Source organism: Ricinus communis, chromosome 5, assembly GCF_019578655.1.
Source record: "Ricinus communis isolate WT05 ecotype wild-type chromosome 5, ASM1957865v1, whole genome shotgun sequence".
Taxonomy (NCBI): Eukaryota; Viridiplantae; Streptophyta; class Magnoliopsida; order Malpighiales; family Euphorbiaceae; genus Ricinus; species Ricinus communis.
The window spans coordinates 29,483,209-29,506,400 of record NC_063260.1 but is presented as its reverse complement, the minus strand read 5'-3'; the positions used below and the strand labels follow the sequence as shown (position 1 = coordinate 29,506,400).

The 23,192-nt window shown below is 33.7% G+C and overlaps 4 protein-coding genes across 9 annotated transcripts; 2 read left to right on the top strand and 2 right to left on the bottom strand.

The window, feature by feature from the left end:
• Window positions 1-989: 989 nt before the first annotated feature.
• LOC8276023 (serine/threonine-protein kinase PBL34) lies at window positions 990-6,505 on the top strand. 2 transcript variants are annotated; one of them, XM_002517422.4, is made up of 6 exons: window positions 990-1,494; window positions 2,270-2,607; window positions 2,722-2,857; window positions 4,417-4,556; window positions 4,678-4,801; window positions 5,742-6,505. In XM_002517422.4, the coding sequence occupies exons 1-6, from the start codon at window positions 1,311-1,313 to the stop codon at window positions 6,257-6,259; spliced, it is 1,440 nt and encodes a 479-aa protein (XP_002517468.1). In that variant the 5' UTR covers window positions 990-1,310; the 3' UTR covers window positions 6,260-6,505. The 2 variants fall into 2 exon arrangements, with proteins under 2 accessions (XP_002517468.1, XP_015573643.1); XM_015718157.2 differs by having other exon boundaries at window positions 992-1,494; window positions 4,420-4,556.
• A 1,367-nt stretch (window positions 6,506-7,872) lies between these two features.
• Window positions 7,873-11,746, top strand: LOC8276024 (hypersensitive-induced reaction 1 protein). Of its 5 annotated transcripts, XM_048374815.1 has the most exons (7): window positions 9,346-9,891; window positions 9,993-10,078; window positions 10,297-10,499; window positions 10,635-10,755; window positions 10,854-10,945; window positions 11,031-11,127; window positions 11,240-11,746. In XM_048374815.1, exons 3-7 carry the CDS (start codon window positions 10,311-10,313, stop codon window positions 11,596-11,598), a joined length of 858 nt encoding a protein of 285 aa, XP_048230772.1. In that variant the 5' UTR covers window positions 9,346-9,891; window positions 9,993-10,078; window positions 10,297-10,310; the 3' UTR covers window positions 11,599-11,746. The 5 variants fall into 5 exon arrangements, with proteins under 5 accessions (XP_048230774.1, XP_048230771.1, XP_048230773.1 ...); XM_048374817.1 differs by lacking the exons at window positions 9,346-9,891; window positions 9,993-10,078 and adding an exon at window positions 7,873-7,972; XM_048374814.1 differs by lacking the exons at window positions 9,346-9,891; window positions 9,993-10,078 and adding an exon at window positions 8,638-8,906.
• A 620-nt stretch (window positions 11,747-12,366) lies between these two features.
• Window positions 12,367-16,093, bottom strand: LOC8276025 (mitochondrial outer membrane protein porin of 34 kDa). The gene is made up of 6 exons (XM_002517424.4): window positions 15,885-16,093; window positions 15,680-15,747; window positions 15,176-15,286; window positions 13,806-13,892; window positions 13,422-13,630; window positions 12,367-12,938 (listed from the first exon to the last, which is right to left on the bottom strand). The coding sequence occupies exons 1-6, from the start codon at window positions 15,931-15,933 to the stop codon at window positions 12,638-12,640; spliced, it is 825 nt and encodes a 274-aa protein (XP_002517470.1). The 5' UTR covers window positions 15,934-16,093; the 3' UTR covers window positions 12,367-12,637.
• Window positions 16,094-17,822: 1,729 nt separating this feature from the next.
• LOC8276026 (auxin efflux carrier component 8) lies at window positions 17,823-20,094 on the bottom strand. Its single transcript, XM_002517425.4, has 6 exons — window positions 19,510-20,094; window positions 18,786-18,963; window positions 18,611-18,696; window positions 18,352-18,509; window positions 18,194-18,270; window positions 17,823-18,074 (listed from the first exon to the last, which is right to left on the bottom strand). Exons 1-6 carry the CDS (start codon window positions 20,012-20,014, stop codon window positions 18,008-18,010), a joined length of 1,071 nt encoding a protein of 356 aa, XP_002517471.2. The 5' UTR covers window positions 20,015-20,094; the 3' UTR covers window positions 17,823-18,007.
• Window positions 20,095-23,192: the final 3,098 nt, after the last annotated feature.

The following is a 23,192-nucleotide window of genomic DNA, read 5'->3' as shown; positions in this document are numbered from 1 at the left end:
TTCTTTTTTTCTTTTTTTTCTCAACATATAATAACATAAAATAAATATATTTTATTCTATGCCAACCAATGCCCTAACGTTAATTCCTTATAATAAAAATGAAAGAAATTTTAAGCTTTAATTTTTTCATTATTTATTGATATTAGTAAAAGTATTACTAAATTCAGTAGTTTATGTGTTACTATTATAGTGATTATAGAAAAATATTCTTTTCCTTTATTGTGCAATATATAAGGTTATGATGAATAAAAAAAAAACATATTATTTAATTTAATATTTCTGATCCCTTAAAACCATAACAAGAATTTAGAAAAAATATAAATCCAATTATCATAATTTAGTTTTCCTTTTTTCTTAGACTTATTTTTTTCGTCAAGAGAAAATCTTTTGCAGACTTGTTTTCCAGGAAATAAGGTTCTAAACTTATATCACCCTATCTAATTTTAATTCTACTTTTGTACGTGGATAATAAATTTATTTAAAAACTCTGTTACAAGGTCATAAGCTAAAATATATAATCATATATATATAATGATACTAGATAATTTTAAATATTTATCATCTATAATGTTACTAGATAATTTCTGTTTATTATTTATCCTAAAAATAAAGATTGGTCTGCCTGAGTTTCTGGAAAATAATGAGATATTCATGTATTCATATGCTTATAATAGAAAAAATAAATAAAATCACTGCATGAAAGAATTGTGCACCAAATGAAATAATATATTATAAAAGAAGAAGGTGGAAGTGATAAAGAGTGTTAATTAGTTGATGCATTATTTTGGTCAAGTTGGGCAATGTGGCATAAATTGAATGGTACCAACACATTCATTAATAAACATTTAGACAAGTTCTTTATTTTGCTTAATCCATTATTAAAAATAATTATTTTTTAACAAATAATGTTATATGTAATATATTCATCTATGTATTTTTTTTAATCATATGATTTCTCGTCCGGAATATGCCAATGTTACTGTTAAGACCAATCTCTCTGTCTAAGTTGCCCGAACTGCCCTTTTCCCCTGTTTCAAACTGCCCAAACTGCCCATTGTTGAACACTTTCCCTCTTTCTCAAGCACCTCTCTTTCTCTCTCTCTCTCTCTCTCTCTCTCTCAAACCTCCTTTTGACTAAAAACTTCACAACACAACTGGGTATCACTGGTTCTCACTTGTGATCCATTTCTCTGTTTCTGATAGGTTTCGAATGACTTAAAAGTCTTATTCTTTGAAATGGGTTCTCTTTATTTTAATTAGTTTTTAAGCTTACAAGTTTTGTTCTTTTTCTTTTGGTTTTGTTTGGGAAGATGGGTCTGGGTCCTGATTCTTTAAAGGTAAAGAATTTGGAAGATAAATCAAAGAAGAAGAAGAATAAGAAAGATGAGGAGGAGAAGGAGATTGGTTGTTGGCCTAAATTACGGTTGATAGGAGGATGCATGCCTTCAAGATCAAAAGTTGATAACTCTCTTAGTGGCACTACTGCTCAGTATGGTAATAATCTCAATTTTTTTCTCTTTTCTTTTTGATTTTTTGGTGGTCAACTTATGTTTAATTAAGAATAGTATGTTTTAGGTGTGAAGTTAGTTTTGCTACTTTAATGTTATTGTAGTTTGGTTCTACTAAATCAGGTAAAGAGAAGCCATATGTTCTTTGAATTTTAAGGACTGATTATATAGTAACAACTTTTATTCCATCATCTAGGGCCCAATTTCCTTGGAATTTACCATGTTGATGATTTTTAACACTTCTTTTCTCCTTTCACTTGAAAAAAAAAAAAGGAATTCTTGTTGTTGATGTTATTTTATGGTGAAGTAGCAAATTTGATTTCTTAGGATCAAGGATGAGGGAAGCCTTGTCATGCATGTGGTAAGCTGGGATCACCGTAAAACTTAATACTGTTTCTTTGTTTCAGAAGTGAGACCATACAGGGAAAAGTGAGACATAAATGTTCTAAAACTTGTCTCATTTTATATCAAAGAGTTTATTGAAAGCTTTTTCAATATGGTGGAGCCTCAATTAAGATTATGTTGGTTTAAATGGTAATTTGTCGTACTAGAGCATGTATGATTAAACAGCCCCAGATGATCATTTTCTATATCATCTATGGAGTAGCTCCTAGATAGCAACTACCTTGTCTTTTTGTCACTAAACTTGCTTGTATTTAACAAATTGGTAAACTGAAGCAAGAGCTGCATCTGCACAAATGTAAAAATTATAGCAATTTGAATAGCAACATTTATGATTTCCATATTGCTTTGGTCTTCAGTGGAAAGTAAATCTACTGAGGAGAAGAGCAAAGACCAACCAGTTGTTCCAGTAATATCCTCTACAACCACTAGTAATGGAGAAAGTGCCTCATCTACTCCAAAATTCAGCGAAGAACTGAAGCTTGCTTCGCAGCTACGGATATTCACATTCAATGACCTTAAATTGGCAACTAGGAATTTCAGGCCTGAGAGTCTTCTTGGGGAGGGTGGTTTTGGTTGTGTCTTCAAAGGTTGGATAGAGGAGAATGGAACTGCTCCAGTGAAACCTGGCACAGGGCTTACTGTTGCTGTGAAAACACTCAACCACGATGGACTTCAGGGTCATAAGGAGTGGCTTGTGCGGACCCTTTCTTTCTTTTTTCTTTTACCTGTTTCTTCTTCTTTCAATGCTAGGTTATGATTTTTTTTTTCCCTTATTGTTAGGACTTTAATGTTTTTCACAATTTTTCAGGCTGAAGTTAGTTTTCTGGGAAATCTTCTGCATCCCAATTTGGTTAAATTGATTGGTTATTGTATTGAAGATGATCAGAGGTTGCTCGTATATGAGTTTATGCCAAGAGGAAGCTTGGAGAATCACCTTTTCAGAAGTATGTAATTCAACAAATTAACAGACCCAAATTTCTTTTATTTATTTTATACATGTATCTTGATCAGACTTATAATGTGGAAAATTGGTCTTTAATTCGTGGGATGTAATCAATGTGTAATTATGTACTTTTGGGATCCTTCAAGCGACTTGAGTGTTAGGTTGGGGTATTAGGGCGCCATGTTCTTCCATTGGCTTAAGACAGATTCTTTATGTCATATAAGAATGTTCATTTATGAACTGATAAATGGAAAATGTTGTGTCCATGCACTTGCAATTGTTTTGGAAATATTTAGTCATCAGATTTTTATCCCACCCTGTTTGCTTAAGAAAAACTGATATTTATGACATAATAGATATTGTTTTATTGGGACAAGAGGGGATGTCAAATTCATAAAGTTATAAGCTTAGTTTTTCTAAAGGACACTAAGATTGCCGCTCGACATTTGATGTGGTGTTTTGAGGGCGACTCCATGTGTCATCCTTGGGACTTGTAACTTATAGAACTAAAGATATTGGTCTGCATGATATGTCAGCAATCAGCAAAAACTAAAATATTTATATCTGGAATTGATAAGGAGAGAGGTACTTTTGTATCTTTATTCCCCAATACCATATGCTTAACCAAATGCATCTATGAGTTTGGCTGCTGCAGTACTGCTTAGGGGCTTGTTGTATCTTTCCTTTTCTATTTTCTTTTTTCAATAATCAACCAGCAGCCATATGAGTGTAGATTGTTTATTGCATCCTGGGTATAGAGGTCCTTGCAGATCTGGTTTAGCTATCTTAGTTTGTAAATCATTGATTTAATTTTTGGAAAAAGGTTTAACTATTTCTATGAATTTACTATTTGTTTGTCCAGCTGTTGAGATAGCTGTACTTCTCTTTTTCTTTTTCGTATAATTTAGAAGTTGATTGTGCTCATCATAGGGAAATAAAGTGCTTCATTTGATTTGTCCATTTAGGATTTGCCAAAGAGACTTGCATGTTCTTATTCTAATTCTCAATTAGAATAAGAATTAGTGTACCAGAGAGTTTGTTTAAGATTGTCAAGGGACAGTTTATTAGCATGCCTTCTTGTTTTGGCTAAACATTCAGGTTGCTCAAGCATCTCTTTCCTTTGAAATGGTTTCGTAACTTCTTATTCTAGAGTAGATTTTGAAAAGTGAGGAATAATATAGAATAATATAGCTTCATGGAAATTAGTCTTCTTTCTCTACTTTCTCTTTTTCTATTTTTTTTCCTGTGGTGGTGGGGGGAGATATTGGCCACTAATTCCTGTGTCAACATGATCCCTGCATAAGAATTAATTGCAGAGCTGAGAGTGGATTCATTTGCAGCATTTTGCTCCAACTGTAAGTACCATCATGTAATTGGATTGGATACAGTTCTATGTGGCCCCCCTTTAGAGTCTTATCATATATTCATATTTTCTTCCATTTTAGTATTTTACATTCTCTTTACTTTTGGTCTTCTCACACAAACCAGTTTATATATTAAATATATGCATCTCCATGATTGATGTTTAATGTTCTCTGGTAACAACCATTTCATATGCAGAAGGGTCCTTGCCTCTTCCATGGTCTATTAGAATGAAGATTGCACTTGGTGCCGCAAAGGGTCTTGCCTTTCTTCATGAAGAGGCTGAAAGATCAGTGATATATCGTGATTTTAAAACATCAAATATCTTATTAGATGCGGTATGTGGCTGACACATGCATCAGTAATAATTTTTTTTCCCAATATCATGCTCTTTTTTATCTTTTTATTAATATTTTTAATTTCCCTTCGAAATCTGAGAGAATGACATTACCATTATAGGATTACAATGCCAAACTCTCTGATTTTGGACTGGCCAAAGATGGTCCTGAGAGTGGTAAAACTCACGTATCTACTCGAGTAATGGGAACATATGGCTATGCTGCTCCAGAGTATGTGATGACTGGTGCGTGATTTTAATTTCCTTTTCATTATTTTTATGAAGATGCATACTTTGGATGAATTGTTAGAAGTGCTGTTTGATTTCTGAATTCCTGTGCCACCCTGGATGATAAGGGAAACTATCAAATGGTGGTTTAGAAGTGTTAATGATATTATATTGCAGCATATTGTTTGCCACTTGTTCATTAATGGGACCATTAGCATGGTGGGACTCACTATCATCTCTTCTGTTTGTCTTTTCTGACCAAGTGGCAATGACTTCATTATATTCAAAAAAGGCAATAGTTAATGTTTTACAAAATGCTTGCTTCAAAACCATTTGAGCGAGGTATCTGCAAAGCCAGAATGTCAAATAAGTTGGCTTTCAACACAACCATCAACTCTTGTATTTTACAAGTTTGCTCGAATCCTCAAACGTTTAGCTTAGGCGGCCTGTTATGCATCCATGAAGTTGCCCCTTCTTTTGAGGCTGGAGGTGATTATACAAATATTTTATGTGTGTAATAGATGGAATCCTCATACTACCTTGCATTAGTGGTTGATTGGCATATCATTTATTTAAAAGTTGACTGCCATCTTTCCTTGATACTATTTTGTTCTTCTGTTTTTTGTTTTTCAAGTCGGGCTATTGGTCTTAAAGCAAGAATGCTTGTTTATGGAATAAAATTTGTATATCTTATATTGAAGGAGCTAGTTATTCCAGGGAGAAAATCAAATGTACTTAGTTGGATAATTAACATGCCGAAATATGTTGTTTAGTGATCTATTGTGCTACATAAATTTCACTGTTGTTATTGCAACCAGTAACGTTTTGAGTTTCAAATTAAAGTAGCATCTATTTTGATACAAGTACTGTGTTCAGTAGAATTCCTTGATTTAGAAGTTGTGGATGCATTGTTTTTCTCATTATCTGATGTTATGCTGCTCGTTCCATATTGGCTTAGGACATTTGACCTCAAAGAGTGATGTCTATAGTTTTGGAGTAGTTTTGCTTGAAATGTTGACTGGCCGAAGATCCATGGACAAGAACCGGCCAAATGGGGAGCACAACCTTGTAGAATGGGCAAGACCGCATTTTGGAGATAGGAGAAGATTCTACCGGTTATTAGACCCTCGTCTCGAAGGCCACTTTTCAATCAAAGGTGCTCAGAAAGCTATACAGTTGGCTTCCCAGTGTCTTAGCCGGGACCCCAAAGCCAGACCCCGAATGAGTGAAGTTGTTGAAACGCTAAAGCCTTTGCCTAACTTGAAGGATATGGCGAGCTCTTCCTATTATTTCCAAACCATGCAAGCCGATCGTAACAAGTCAAATATGCATACTAAAAATGGCATCAGAACACAGGCAGGATTTGTAACAAGGAATGGGCAGCCATTAAGGAGCTTATCCAGTCTAAGTGATACTCGGGCTTCTCCATACAACCAGCCTTACCAGTCACCAAAACCTAATGGGAAAAAATCATAGCATTGAAATTGTGTGCATGTGTATATCTTCAATTGGCTTATCTTTCTTTGTAGCTTGTTCAGTTACATATTTTAACGGAAAATAGCACTGAGGGTGGTTCCATCATTTTCTCTGGGGAGGATGATTTTTTGTTATTCATCTGGTATGCTCCTTCAGTCAAATGACGGAACAAGGCTCTGCAACTTACATGGTTTAATTGTCATCAGTAATCATCGAAAATCAGAAGGCCCATATGCTTTTTATTCACTGTTTCATTTTACTTTTTATGCATTATCTGTTGAGATATTGAAGTCACATTGGAGACAAAAGATACTGGGAAACATGAATAGGGTTGCATGAGGTAAGGAGGTGACAGCAAATTGTTAAGCTCTGGCAGTAGGTTGAGGGCTTTTGTGGGACTAATTTCCTATAGCTTCTGTATTTGTTTTATAATGTCTTCAAGTAATGCTGCGTTTACCTCATGCTGCCAACTTCATAATAACCTCTCTTCTCTTTCCATTTTCTGTAAGGCCATTGTTGGTTTTATGCAGACGGGTCTCTCCTACTGTGGTATTGATGTAAATATGGAGTATTATCATGAAATATTGATCTGATTACCCTGTGTCTGTTGATCGCCGCATTTCATCAACTGCAGTTGAAGAGTCTCTACATGTTGTGTGCCCCTGCCAAGTGTTTGGAAGGAAAATCACTTTTATTTCTGAAATTAAATATTTGCAAGATAGGATGTTCTGTCAGATAATTGATATCAGATTTCCTTGCGCAGAGAATGTTTTTATTGCTTTATTTTCAAGCAAAGCAGCTTGATTTGTTCTATTCAGAGACAGCCATAACTTCCATGTTCCCTGAAGGGTACTTGGAGGATTTGAGAATTCAACTGAAACCATCACATCATGCTAACAAGGGGACATTTATTTAAGATAGAAGGTTTTATTACTGCATAAAGAAAAGGTAACCAAGCAAAAGGGCCAATAATTAAGAGTCGCTATCTCCCGAATAAGCTTTGAATTCCTATTTCTCTCTGCATGAAGTGATACCAATCCTTGAAGAGTCATATGATAAAATCATAAACAATAGTGGAAATATAAATAAAATCAATAGCCACCACCATATCACCTCAAGCATGCATGTTCCTGAGTTTGTTTGGTGTCAAAGTCAAACTCATACTCATGCAAAGCTCAATAACACCAGCCAGGCAACTGTAACAATCCACCTCCAAGGATCTCTGTTTCTGTTAACCCAAACCAGATATTTGCTTCTGTATTGAACTCAGAATACAGATTTTGCTTTAGTATCTTTGGCAAAATACAGGCTGTATTTTTTATATTCTCAAGCGAAAGAATCCCTACAACGAATTTTTCTTTCTTAATCTATTCTACTCTTGTACGAGTGTTTTGTTTTTTTAATGGTGATGCACTGATTTTGGTGCGTGAGACATTTATTATGTTTGCTTTAGATAATATTCATATTTTCTAGACCTTTTGGAAAAAGAATAAATTTAGTAACATGTTTTGCAAAAACGATTTATTTGTATGCGGTTGTATTTGTACTATTAGTATTATAAAACCTCAAACTTTTGTGAACTAGGAAGGACATAAGGCCCCTGAAAGAACGCACTTCCTTTCTATTTCTCGTTCTTGCCAAAGGAAACCTGTTCCCTTGAAGAGGCCCTATATGTGCATGCTTATGTCCAGTTAGATTGCTGGCTTGAAGAAAGTATGAAATCAATTAATAAAACATTTTTCTTTGATTTTGAATCTCATAATTCAGTGATGCCACTTTGCCCTCTTCACCATTACAACAGCCTCTCTTCTCTTTTTCTTTTTAAGCTTGTTGTCTTGTCTGCCAGTTCCAGTTTGGTATCTCCAGCATCGAGCCAATAGTGTGAAAGTAGAGTATTATGAAACATGGGCCTATTCACAATGTTTACTGAGCTGAGGTGTTAGAATAATAGATGGAAGCCTTTCTGATCGGATGTAGTGGTTTTTTTTTCTTGGAAGAAGCTTAATTTGCATAATGTTCTACTCACAGTTCTTTAGTTCATTGTCTTTTCACTTTTTCTTTTTGATAAAAAGCTCATTTATTATTAATTTTTCAGAATGGAAAAAACATAGATGTGTATTTTTTTTTTGGTGGAACAGATGTGTATTGCGAGACTACCCAAGTGGATAGCTCCCCTGCAACACCCGAAAGAGTAAAAATTCTTTAGTTCATTGTCTTATGGCAGTTGGGTTGTTTCCTTTGAAATTTGGTTCCATTTGTGACTGGGCTAATTTAAAGATTTCTAGTCACTTTCAAGAAGCACTCAGGATCTAACACTCATTGGCTATTGAACCAGCAGACCTTAAGAATTGGATAGTACGACTTTTAACTTTTGACTAATAACAGTACTCTGATCTGCTGCTTAGGCCTTAGTCATACCCAAGTATAATGAGAGTAGAAACTCCTTGTTGAACCTTTTGATGATAACAACACTTGGTAATTTATACAATTTTTTTTGCTTCAAGTGTCTGTGTGTAGCAATCAGTAACTTTAACCATCATATGGAGAGTTCTTGCTTCAAAAAGGTCACTAAGCAAAAGAATCATTTTAAGTTCAGTTTCTGAGAAATAATCTTAGAAGATATTTCTTGTACTCTGTTCTGTGCAAGGTAATCTATCTCTATAAACTCTTTTTTTTCCTTTTCTTTATTTCTGGGTTTCTCATAAGCAAAATTGGAAACCAATACTGGGAATTGGGAACACACAGCAGTAACCAACGGTTAGATAGTTTCATCGTAATTTAGACAGAAATTGGGTGTTCTAACGGTTAGATAGTTTGATCATAATTTAGACAGAAATTAGGTGTTCTTTTCCTTGGTTATATGCTCTGGGCTATTTATTTTCTTTCTGATATCTGAAAAAACAAAATTGCGAGGAAAAATGAAAAAGTAAAGTAACTTTTTTTGGGTCTTGTTGTAGAGATATCAAAATCATGTGATCTATGAAAAATAAAGCAGCTATGCATGTTTAAGTTTTTTATCTAAAGTTTTGAGTTTTAACTAGTACTGAATAATTTCTTCTACTTTGCAGATCTTTTCAGGATTAAGTGTTTTATCTGTAGAAAGTAAACATTTTACTTGATTATGACAAATACAATGATTTTCTTTCCAAGTATTTCCTTGGAAATGTCCCTCAAGTGGTTACCTTTCTTAATCAACAAAATCCATAATCTATACAAGATAATAAGTACCATGTCAGAAATGAATTTGCTTTGCACCAATAATTCTAATTCTTATGCTTGCAGATATCAGAATTTCCAGTTGGCAAGTTTACTAATTCTATTAACAACCATTACTAGTCCATACTAATCTATATGCTTAGCTGGAGTTATTAAACAAAATAAAAAATCACTATCTCCGAGTTATGAAGTAACTAGGAAGATACTATGCAACTTCTTGTTCTTGTTTTTGGTGTTCTAAATTACAATAATTTGACTTTATATGCACTGACGTTTAGAGATAGAATAAGTTTTATTTCTATTCCATTCGATAGACTTGTCTGTAGATGACATGTATTTCTGATTCTGACGACTGTATTGTGTACTCCAAATACAAGCGGCTAAGATCAGCCTATAGCTTGCATTGCTTGTTAATGGTAAAGAAATTATTCAAATGAAATTGGTTTCTCTTGTTACTTGTTGGTACATACATGTAGAAATTTATAAGTATTTCTTCTACTACTCATTGCTTTCTCAGATATTGTAACTCTCCTTCCTTGCCCTTTTACCAACTCTCTCTCTCTCAGCTTGTACCTGTGCGCACGTGTCTGTGAAGGTTGATAGGTTATGTATATTTCCAACAACTGATAATTTGGCTTCTGATTCTTTCTTTCATAGAGCATCAGAATTTTCTGTATACTGCAAGATTATGAAATCTTGATTATGATCTCTATTAATAAGAATGGCAGATAAACTTGTTCCTTGAGCTTCTTTTTGTGATTCTGTGCTGCCTAGCCTATATAGAGGTCATCTAATTTTTCTTATATTTTTTCTTTTTTCAGATATTGTAATTGAAATGGGGAACCTATTCTGCTGCATTACCGTTGACCAATCAACGGTTTCCATCAAGGAAAGGTTTGGAAAATTTGATGAAGTACTTGATCCTGGATGCCACTGCATGCCTTGGATCCTCGGAAGTCAGCTTGCTGGCCATCTCTCTCTTCGATTGCAGCAGTTGGATGTTCGTTGCGAGACCAAGACAAAGGTGATAGTCATTTATTGCGTAGCCTTCTTACTTGCTAGAATTCACACGGGAGGAGAAAAAGCACAATATCTTAGTGCATCTAATAGTTTGAGGTGATAGTTATACTCAGTTCTGTATATATCTTTTGTTCTGCAGGATAATGTATTTGTCAACGTTGTTGCATCAGTTCAATACCGTGCTCTTGCGGATAAAGCAAGCGATGCTTTCTACAAACTTAGCAATACCAGAACTCAAATCCAAGCTTATGTCTTTGATGGTATGATCCATAAATTATGAACCTTTAATAGAGAACATGTATGTTTACTACTGACTGGTGCATGTAGTAAATGAACAACTTGATGCCAAATTGTTCAGTGATCAGGGCAAGTGTTCCAAAGCTAAACTTGGATGATGTTTTCGAGCAGAAGAACGAAATAGCAAAAGCTGTTGAAGAGGAGCTTGAGAAGGTGAGTGTGCAACTGATGAACACTATGATCTTTTGGAGTCCTTAAACAAACTTGATTAATGTTGTCCAATTCAAACAACTGATAGGCTATGTCAGCTTATGGATATGAAATCGTCCAGACTCTCATTGTTGATATAGAACCCGATGAGCATGTGAAAAGAGCCATGAATGAAATAAATGCTGGTGAGATTTGCATAAAATCTCGTTCAGATTCATCTCGTTTAAGCATACCATGTAAAGGAAACTCTTCCTTTCTTATTTCGTCTTCCTGACTAAATTTCATTCACTTGGGTAGCTGCAAGATTGAGGGTAGCAGCTAATGAGAAAGCTGAAGCGGAGAAGATAGTTCAGATTAAGAAAGCGGAGGGTGAGGCTGAAGCCAAATACCTATCAGGAGTGGGTATCGCCAGGCAGCGCCAGGCAATTGTGGATGGTCTAAGAGACAGTGTGCTTGGTTTCTCTGTTAATGTGCCAGGAACCACAGCAAAGGATGTTTTGGACATGGTCCTCATCACTCAGTATTTTGACACCATGAAGGAGATTGGTGCTACCAGTAAATCCTCAGCAGTTTTTATCCCTCATGGACCTGGAGCCGTCAATGACGTTGCCACCCAAATTCGAGATGGGTTGCTTCAGGCAACTTCTAACCGGTAAGCAGTGACCGAGTTAAAGAAAAAGTATCACGTCAACAGAATGTTTGTGTGTATGCTGAAACTCTTTGAAGATCAGTAGTACCGTTGTGCTTGTGTGCATTTCCTTTACCGAAACTCCTATAATTAAATGCCTTCGTCTTGTCTTGCCAGAGAGTCTGATATTGCCATTGCTACCGTTGATGAGAAAATTACGACAGAGTCTGATATTGCCATTGCTACTGTTGATGAGAAAATTACGGCTTTGATATTAATAGACATTCTAACTCTAAAAGATCGAAAAGCGTCATAATTTCTAAAAGAGGCGGTTACAAGATGCTTTTCTCAAAAAGAAGATACGCAACTCTCAAATCCTTGGAGGATAAAAATGGCACTGTTTGACATCAAGATCAGCCCTCCAAATGCAAAACGGCAACAGCCTAAAACATCAAGATACTCTAATTACTAGCCATTGCAACAATTGCCCACTTCCTTCTACTCTTTGGGCAGTCCATCTTAAGAATTCGATCCAGCAATTACCAAACGATCCTTATCAGTGGCAATACAGCAATTAGTCAAAAAATTATTCGAGGAATTACCCAAGAGACGACTCGTGTATTCCGAGTTAAATTCCCAATTGGGAATTGTGAATGGGGACAATGGGCCTAGGCATTCAACAAATGATAAACAATCTCGTAAAACCATCTACCACAAGACATCCAAAACGACGAGTAACAGAAGCCTGTTTGTACCAGAGAATAGGTATAACCATCAAAGAATTTGAACAAAATCATGAACTAAACCCTCTCAAAATACGGGGATTCAACCTCAGTTTAAACTTGGGAGTGACTAGATCCAGAACTCAAACAGCAATAGCACGGGTTTATGACACCTCTAGGTTTTTATTTTTACATCCAAAACCACCAAATAGAAAGAGGTATCACCATGAGAACTCAGACTAAAGTTTTTACACCATTGGAGAAAATAAAAGAAAAATCAGTCGAGACTGCTATACTGCGTTTGTAATGCCCAACCTACTACCTCATTGCAACGGGACAACAAGCTCATGGCTTAAGAGCAAGAGCCAATCCAATCTTGGGATTTGATTCAATAGCCTTGGTATCCACCTCTGCAGAAACAGTGATGAATGACTTAGGTCGCCACTCATGCTGAAACAGAGCACTTGCCTTGCCAAAGTTGTTCACTCGTGTCTTCATTGTGGTCAGTGGATCCAATGCATGCTGGGAACCGAGAGTTATGGTGTTTTCATTGGTGGAGAAGCTATGGCTCACCTCTGCACCAACAGCATGAACAGGGTTCACAATTTGGTAATAGGATGCCTTCAGAGAATCACCCTTGTCATTCCTGTACCAAGGCTATAAATTCATATGATGCACTAAATATACTGAGCATTTACCAACGAATACCAGCTTATACATATAGAGTAATTAAAGTTACTAACATAATCTTCAATCACATATTGTTCCTATTATATTTAATGTTCAATCCAGAATATGCTAAGAATAGAAAGAAACTAATACCTTGTTCTAAGCATCTCAAGCAGACCTCATCAACACAAATAAAAATAAAAATTCCACCACATAAAAAAAAACGATTTTTTAAGATTGTGGGGCAAATCTTTGGAAATATATAGGTATTGATTGATGATCATATGTCTGAATGAATAAAAAATATAACATATACTGCCCACAGTACACAGACACAAAGTGAAAAGAAAGGTCATATTCATAAATGTGCATATATGCATAAATGTCCATAGATGCTTGGATACTGGTTGAGAATCCAGATTTCCCCTACATTCCAACTAAAAGAGTGAAAGCCACTCACAGAGTCAATGAAGCAATCAGGTCTGCATTTGAGTAGCTAAATCCAGCATTGCATTTTGTGAAGTTCCCAGATTTCGTGTCAAATGACAGTTCCGTACCAAGTGAGACAACATTGGTTCCAATCACACCAGAGAAGTTAACAGTAGGATTAGGTGCTAATCCAACACTCGAACTTACAGCAGCATAGTCATGCAGATATTGAATCTCCAGCTGGTGCATAGATCAGGTAATAGTTAAATTTCAGAAATAAGGGAGAAGTTACAAACAACAGATGAAACAGGCCATATCAGATGTTCTTAATGTAACAAAGAAAGCAGAAAAATAGAAGTTTTCCTCGTTAAATTTTGTAGATAAGAAATATATCTGTTAAAAGTATTTAGCCTACCTTGCCAGACCTCTGATCTGGAAGTTTGCAGCTCAAAATAGTCTTCAGGCCAGGAGCAAGTTCATCAACTGTAGTGGTTGTAAAGAGCTGAATAGCAATACAGATTCTAAGTAAGATGATGAAAGTTCAACACAGAAACTTAATAAAATAGCACTAGAGTTTAGAAAAAGAAACGTGATACAATAAATAATCCTCTTAGAGAAGAACAATAATTATAAGACATACAAAACCATATATAGACAAGTTTTCATTGCCTACATATAATTCCAGCACTAAATATAGAAACAGAATAACCAACGGATAAACGATCGAGGATGTCAAACCTCTCCTCCTTAATCCTTAACAATTTCATGCAGGAAAGACAAGGCAGAGCCTTAACTTGGGGTGTATAAAGTTCAAAAGTTTTAATAATTTAATAGAACAAATAAGTCTTACGGCATAATCCTTATAATGAGTTCAGCTGAAAATAAACAATTTGCATTTTTTGGATCGTGGGACAATATTATTTGTGGGTCTATCACACGACATAACTATCATATATAACGTAAAGATTCAATACAGTAACAAACAAACAAGGGTCGAATAATACAGACCGATACTATTGGTGGAGAAATAAAGAAAAGCAAAGCAAGCATATTTACAAAGACAAAAAAAGGAAATTATATAGCTTGCGTTTTGATTGATATTTTATAATACATTACCAGAATGAACCACGCAACTCAAAGGGTTTCTTGGGCATGAAGATTCATTACTTAATCAGATGCATGAATAGATGAAAACTTGATTCTAGAATGAACTAGAAACTCAAACACCAGCGGAAAAAAATAGAAAAGATGCAAATTATAATTATATATATGTTCTGTTAGACTTGGTTAAAGAGTACGTTTCTTCTCCTCTCATACATGTCATTACTTTAATCAACCTGCTAGAACAATAGTAATTCAAACCCTTAAATTCTGTCCAAATATAATTTTATATCATTGTGCAGCAGTGTTTTCGGGACATAACAAAATCAAACAAGAAAAAATCTAGAAAAACGTCTAATTAGACATCTTCAAACACCATCGGAGCAATAGCCAAATAATTTTTTGCATACTTTGCAATTCTACCAATGCAGGCAAACAATAAGCCCCTGTTATGCCAATTGTCAAAAAGACAAAAAAACATGCTGCATATATCTTGGAAGCAATAGCAAGTCAACATAGGCAACATTCGAGAGCCAGCAATCATAACTAAGTATATAAAAACTGACCAAAAAGCCAATACCAATACTAAACTTGACATGGTACCAAATAACTAAAGTCACTAGAAGAACAAAGCATTAATAAAGAGATAATGATGAAATGAGAAAGTCATGAATACGATCATACATTGGAGTCTGTGTCGACTTTGATATCAGTTGTGACATTCTTCTGCTTCAGCTGAGTATTGACATCAGCCAGAAACAGCTCACCTTTCTTTACACCTGTAGAAGTAATGGCCTGCCATAATCCAGATGAAGAAATAAAATTAGCATGAGCTTATGGGGAAAAGAAATTCAATCAACTGGAAAGACATTTAAACTTATTTATGAATCAACTATAAACTGTTAATTTGGTAATATTGAAACTCAATTTCTTAAATTAAAAAAAAAAAAGAAGGACGTATCAGTAAATACTACTGTGGTTAAAAAAAAATTAAAATAGACAATGCAAAGCAAACAACCCTTGATTAGGGTATACAATAATAGTTCAACAAACAACAATTACAAGCTATTTCAAAATAAATTCTATCAAGTACGGTATCTATAAGACCATTACACATAAAAGAAATAAAAGAAATGTAAAGTAAAATAAAATCCAAATGACAATCAGAAGGAAATAATAAGAACTCACAACACCAGTAGGAGAGTATGTAGTGATAGTAAACTTCTGATCAGTCTGATAATCCTTGTATAATAGATCTACAATTTCATTTAAACCCAACGAATTAACAAATAATTAATTACCCATCTAAATAAGTGAAAAATCCACAATGAGAAAAAATATATATAGACGGGAAAAAAAAGAGAGAAATACATAAAGAAATGATGATGGGCACCTCTAGCTTTCTTGCCGATTTCAGTGTAGAGACCAGGACCCTTTCCCATGGTTACCAAAAATTAACAAAAATACAAAAAGAAAAGCCAAATAGAAAGAGAGAGCTGTAATTAATAGTATAGCTTCAAAATGGGATTGAAAATGGGGCTTCTGGGTTCTTTTATACTGATCCAAAAAACCCTAAAATTTTCTTGTCGATGCCATTTGTTTAGATTTATTCAGTAATTAAATAATGAAATCCCAGCCGTTGGATGTAGAGGACAAGAGAGTGTTGACCGTTGATTGAGATATATCTGATATTTCTTGATGATTACGTGATCTTGTTAATAGGAAAATGAAATGGATTTGTTTAGGTTTAACCAGACAGAGGGTTGATTAACATTTACAATTAGTATTCCTTTAATTTATTTATCTTTTCCTATTATTTTGTCTTTATTTATTTATTTATTTTATACGCTTAACGCAAAGAATTGGACGTCACATTTTTGCTTTCATTTTAATTCTATCTTATCACCGTTGGAATTTTGCCAACCTAAAACTGAAAGCTTTAAATTTTTAATAAATAAAATCCAACTCATAGGATTAATATTTTTAGATCAAATAAAATCCTATTTTTTGTTTCAAAAATATACTCATATTTTACATTCATAATAGAAAAAATTATTTATTTATTTTTCTAAATTAATTAAATCTAATAGATTTTAAAATATTAAATTTATAATATATTAATTATTTTCGGTTAGGTTCGATTAAACTCATATTTTATAATCAAAACCAAATTTAACTAAAATTATTTTAATTCTTACGTAGTTAAAAACGGATTAACTAGAAAAATAACTGAATGAAGTAAGTCAATTTAATTTAATTTTACTCAAAATGAATAGTTTTTTTTTCTATATTTTCTTTAAATACTTTCCTCAATCTACAACAAATAAATATCATAAACTATAATTAAATTTCTACCTTTTTCGTTGAAATTGTAATTATTATCGAATAAATATTTTGACTTTTTTAATACAATGTGTACTTTTATTTGAACCTCAATCAATGTTAATGACTAAGAAAGTGTCTAGAAATAAAATAAAAAAAAAAACAAATTCAACAAGGGTATTATAGAAAAAGTGATAAAAATTAAAAAGATTTTTATTTTATTTTATATGGAGATTGAAAGTTAATTATAAATTTTAGACGGAAAGAATAATTAATGAGATAGAAAAAATATATTATTTTAAATAATGACTTTTTCATTAAATTTATGAAACGTATCCTAGTCGAAACTTGAAAGTAGAAAACTCAGAAACTGGAGAATGAAATCAATAAAGACATATAAAAGAACACTTGTGGAACACAAAATTTGTTGAAAGTGATAACCCATGCATGCATCTGTGGAACTAATTCTGATAAAGCTTTTATTGTAAAGGAGGGATGCTTCGCAATTGACGTCCTGCGGTCCACCCTGACAACACCTAATTTTTTAGCTTTATAATATCGCATTTTAATTATGGTTTCTACAATGTAACATATATTGGGAGTGTACTTCTTATTTTATTCTCATAATTGATTAGAGAAACTAAGAGAAATATAATTTAATTTAATATATTTTTTGTATTTATAATAATTATTGTGGCTGTGATTATCGAACATTTATGCCAAATGAATTATTATTATTATTATTCAGTTTTCATTTGTATTATGACACAAGATACGGTTGTTTTTATGCCAAGCTACTGGTGTATATTAGTTCAAAAATCAATAAAATGATACCCAATTCTCACCTGATCTCTTCTCATATTATCATTAGATTTATATTACATTTAACTAATGATAATTTATAATTGAAAAATCACTTGTGCATAACTGACTGTTTCATTCTTTGCATTAGCTTGTTAATTAATTTTTCTCATAAATACATTTTATATTTCTTGAGATACAAAAGGAAAAAAAAAAAAAGTGTCATACGCATTACGTTAACATTTCAGAAAATTGAACAAACTTTCCAAAATAATAGGAAGGAAAAGATGAAAGTTGAACAAACAGAATGAGACTTCTAAATTTTTATCCCTTTTTCTGGAGGTGTATACAAATTTGCTGTTTCTGGAGTTTCTGTTGCATTTCTCTTAGATTTCATAATGCTAATAGGGAGTAGTAGGCCAAAGCTATTGGCAGTGCAATGAGCATGCCAAAAATTACCCTGTGACAACAAAAAGCAAAAAAAAAAAGAAAAAAAAAGGAGCATGTCTTAAAATTTAATTGAGGCATAAATAGGGATTTAATATTGGGATTGGGATGGATACAAGAAGTATTAGTTACCCTGTGCTCAATATGTCTGGATGAATGTTGTATTCTTTAGCAAAGACAAATGGAACAATCCCCTGAGGTAGAGCTGCCTGCAGTGCCGAAACACATTGTTTAACCTTGTATCCTGATGAATAGATGATCAAAGAAAACAAAATCTTTTATTTTATTACCTGCACAATGGCCACTTTGAACACTGTGCCCCTTGCTCTAACCGCAAGGGCAGCAACTGCCATTATAGCAGGGCCTGAAATGAATTTCATTGACATAGATAGCACTGCCATTCGAACGCCACATGCTATTATATTGGGGCGTGATGCCATGAACAGGCCTATTAGAATGTATGAAATTAGAAATGTGACCTCAAAATTTGTAGAATTAATTTATTTTTTCTTTTTTCAAAAGCATGTACTGGTATATGATCATATGTACCTAAGCTGAACATTGCCATACCGAGCCCTCCTGTTGACAATATCCGTATAGATTTATCAACAATGTCTGGCAGTTTTACATCCCACCTGAAAACGGTCCATCCTTGTTCCATCAATCATGTAATATGAACATTCTTCCTTAAATCTGTTCCTATGATGCTTATGCAAAAACATACCTGAAGTGTACGCTTGCCCATATCAGACCCAGCAGAGTTGCATGGAAATTGGGATTTCTCAGCAGCTTCTTCCCCACTGTCAAGAGAATGACCATGGTTTTTGCTCTCCTTGTTGTACTTGTATTTGTTTCATCTTCTTCCTCCTTTGATTGTGCTTCTTGAGGGGCCTCCTGGTCTCCTTAAAATGAGAAAGAAACCATATTCTTTTGAAGTACATTAAAGTCAATAAACAAAATCAAGATGTGTCTTTTACAGTACAGAATTTATAACAATGGACTATTAGAGTGTGGCATAGCTCTCTAAACAAGCAAGCAAATAAGTGTCATCCGTAAACATCAGGAAAACATATTAAGCATTGTTCTACTAGTAATATTAACTATGCAATAGGCTATGGGAATGGATGCACATGTCAATTTTTAAATTAATTTTCATCCTAGGATTGTTTCTGGGAAGGATCTCAAAAGATGTAGTCATGCAGCCGGAATGAAGACAACTAACTGAAAGATGATCAGAAAAGGAAAAAGAAATGGGAAGATAATTAATATGTTGTTGAGGGCCCACTTGAGTTATCTTCTAGTGAGAAAGTTGACTGAGCAGGACTGAAATCGAAACACTGTTCGTGTCTGAGAGTTAAAATTGGAATTTAGGACTTGATAGTCTCCACATGGAATTGGGTATTGCTACCTATAAAATGCAAAATCTGAAAATATTGTATATAGACTACCTGTAGTTTCTGAAGATGGTGCCACTGGAGCTGCATAGGTTGCATTTAGCTCAAACAGGAACAGCAACAAATTATACCAAACTAAGCTTTGTAAGACAACTATCTGTGAAAGTGCCTCTGCTTCAGCCCCATACATAGCCTTCAAAAGTGGGATTCCCAATATCAAAGTGTTAGGCAATGTTGACAGAGAGAGACCAGTGATGATCCAATTCAACCTTCCTCTAGAGCTGATCTTGGTGATTGCTAAGAGTACTAAAGCAGCTAATAGTTTTTGAAGAAAGTCAGCAAATATAAGTTTGAGGTTCATTTTGTAGGGGTTGTTGTTGGAGATAACTTGAAATGATAACAGTGGAATTGAAAATTTAGCAACAAACATGTTTATGCCTGCACACTGATTTGGTGTAAAGAGTCTCCACCATTTCATAGAGATGTAAGCCAATAACATGGAGAAATATAACGGAACTGTTGAAGCCACCACATGGTAGACATCTGCTAAAGAAATCATGGAAAGGAGAAGAACTGGTGAACCAAGGTTGAAGATGTGTACGAGCTTATTTTATTTTTCCTGTGAATCCTTGTTAACAATTCTTTTATATGCCCTCTTTCTTGCTTTAGCATATTATGAAAAGTTGATATAGCAAGCATAACATGGTTTAACAGAAGCTTCACTATAAAAACTTCCCATTTCCCAAACTGACCTTGGGTTGTCTGACTTTGTGTCAGGAAAATAACGTGATTACTGCCTTTCTACGTATATAATTCTAGTGATTTTATTTTTGAAAATCAAAATTATTTTTTTCTAGAAATTCGGTGGGTGAATTAGTGTTAGTATTTCGTCTAATTTTATATTATAAAAAATTAACTTTATAGAATATTAAAAAAAATCAAAATTGAAACCTCTGACCCTTAGCTACTGATCTAGTTAGTCATGTAATATTGTTTATAGCTTTAAAATATAACCTGGAATATAATTATAGTGACATTTTTAGAATAATAATATCTAATGTGGCTTAAAAACTAAAATGAATAAATTAAGGAGGTTATGGGATGCTAAATGTGTTATCTATTGGAATGTCTTATTATAATGAGACCGTTATAATTGGTTTTCATGGATTAGAACAGATACTACTTCAATTTGTATGTATAATGACGTTTTGTATGACATTAATATAAGTAGCAATATTAAAATAAATGATATTTAATGTCACTATAAATGGGTATCAACATTTGTCACTTAAATTGATAGCAACACCCTTGTATAATATATGTTTGGCTTATTTATTTCTACCTGTTGTGATGGTCAAGTATCATTGTAGAAATGTGAGGGCGTTTTTGTCCTCTAAGTTAAAAGATAGATTCCAACTTCCTTCCTGTGATGGCTTTTGGTTCATTGGTTCTTTATGCAAAGGAGAGTTATATAGGCTGACACTAACTATAATTTTTCTCAACTAGCCTTTAACTTTTTAAGAACTCAATCTCAGAGATTAAAAGAAGATTCATTTATTTTATTTTATTTTTTTTCCTTTTTTAGGCTTTTCTTGAAAAAAATAAATCATTTTGTCCATGCAAACATCCATTTCTTTATTACAGTTTAGTTAGAACAACCAGAACTGTTCTTTTCGCCTTTTGGTTGGTAAGTTTGTAACTAGTATTTTCCATCTCAACCATGGAAATAGAAAGTGCATATATGCTACCAGCAATGGTAGTTTTTTCCAGTTTAAGCTTATGATGTAGTTTTCTTTTTTCCCATATTTAGTTTTCCTGAGGCATAGGGGAAGAATAAAGAAGTGAATTGCAAGGGAAGTAATTATACTGCATTGATGACAGTGGTAAGGAAGAATTTTTGCTAAATTAAGGTCAAAAGTATGAGAATAAGTGTAGTGGGGAATTCACTTTAAAAAAAAAAATGTGAAATTTTTGACAAAAAGCCCTATTGTCTCTTTCTTCAACTTGCCTTTGTTACCAGAAAATGCAATATATCTTTGCTGGTGACCTGCCGAGAATTCCTTGCATCCCATATTAGCTTGATTGTAACAGATTTAAGGGTTTCTTGGTGCAAAAATTGTAAGATCATTCTAAGCAACAACTTCCATTAACACATGTATTTAAACCATTGACATAAAGGATCTTATATATGCATCTTTTTCTTTACATACAAGTTGTCTAATGAACACCTTTTCTCTCCTCCTTTTTCTTTTTAATATATATATATATATATATATTCTTTTGTAGGTACTAATCATCTAATAGCCAATTGTTTGAAACCTTCTAAAACTATGGCGAGACATATAATTGTAGGGCACTATAAGTGCAGATGAGATCTTTACAAGATTAGATCTTTTAAGATTGTTTGATAGTGACTATATGATCAGAGCATAAAAGGTAGATAGATGCTGGCATAAAGTGTAATTATAGTTCTAATTTTATGATCAGTTTTTTAGTCTGCATATTAATTAAGGGCAATAGCTAATGCACAAGCTCAAGATCAGAAATTAATCAGAGGTTACTTTCAAGATCGATGAATTTGTCCCCCCATACAGTTCTTTTCAGGTTCCATATGTCGGAACTATGACAACTATGAAAGCATACTCACAAGGACCTAAAGAATATATGTGTCGGAAAGTGAAGAGAATAATAACATGCAGTAGAGGATTTTGCATATATAGATGGAAGCATATTGTTTGCTGTATATGACTTGTATACAACTTACCATGCGGACTATAGGAGAGTACCCTCGTCTAACCCTGACCCAAGTCCGGCACGGACCTCATATCTATACAACTGATCAATGGTTCCACGATTCCAAACTGGAAAAAGAATTAGCCAGGACTGGTTTGCCTCGTCTCGTGCGCATGTGCTATCTGCACACTGAATTTGGTCAGTTGAATTGTAGTATCTAGTTCGCAGAAAAGGCACAGTCCAATTGGGGAAGTCCGTATTTGCTGCAAATCCAGTTCTCAGTAGCTAGATTGAGAATATATGAACATCTCCGTGTTTTTAAAATTAGGGTAAGACTAACTTTAGGAATCTATATCGCAGTGGTTAAGTATTTTACATTTAAATATTATATTACAGATACCCTCTAATTATTTGATATATATATATAGTCTTTTTAAATTTATTCTCAATGAATGAGTTGCAAATATGCATGAATTATAAATCATTTTTCATGGTCCGAGTGTAAAACATTCAATGATTACCGATTTTCTGCTATGTTATTAATTAGTATATAAGTAAAGAAAGTAGGCTAATTATTAAAATACATTTCACCGCCACTCCATTATCGCACAATTGACTTACATATCCTACTTTTTGAATTGGAAATTCTCTGTGATTAATCCATATTTCTATGTACTCTTCTTGCGGCTTTAAAAAAAAAAAAAAAAAAAAACTATTTTTTTTTTTTTTTGTTTTGCCCTTTTTAATAAATCGAACAATTTAACAAAGCAAAATAAACTGAAAGTCCACAAAACATTCTTTTCCCTCCTTGAGAAACGCTAAGTGGGTTTCCCTTTTATAGACTTGATTTATTTGTGCTATTATGGGAATCGGATTCCCAGCTTTCTATATTTTGAATACTTCAAATCATCAAAACTTTCCAATGCTTCTAATTCCCCTCTTATTTTTGAGCCTCTTTGTTGTATAGTATTTTGCAGGCAAAGACTTGTGTTAAAGATAACATT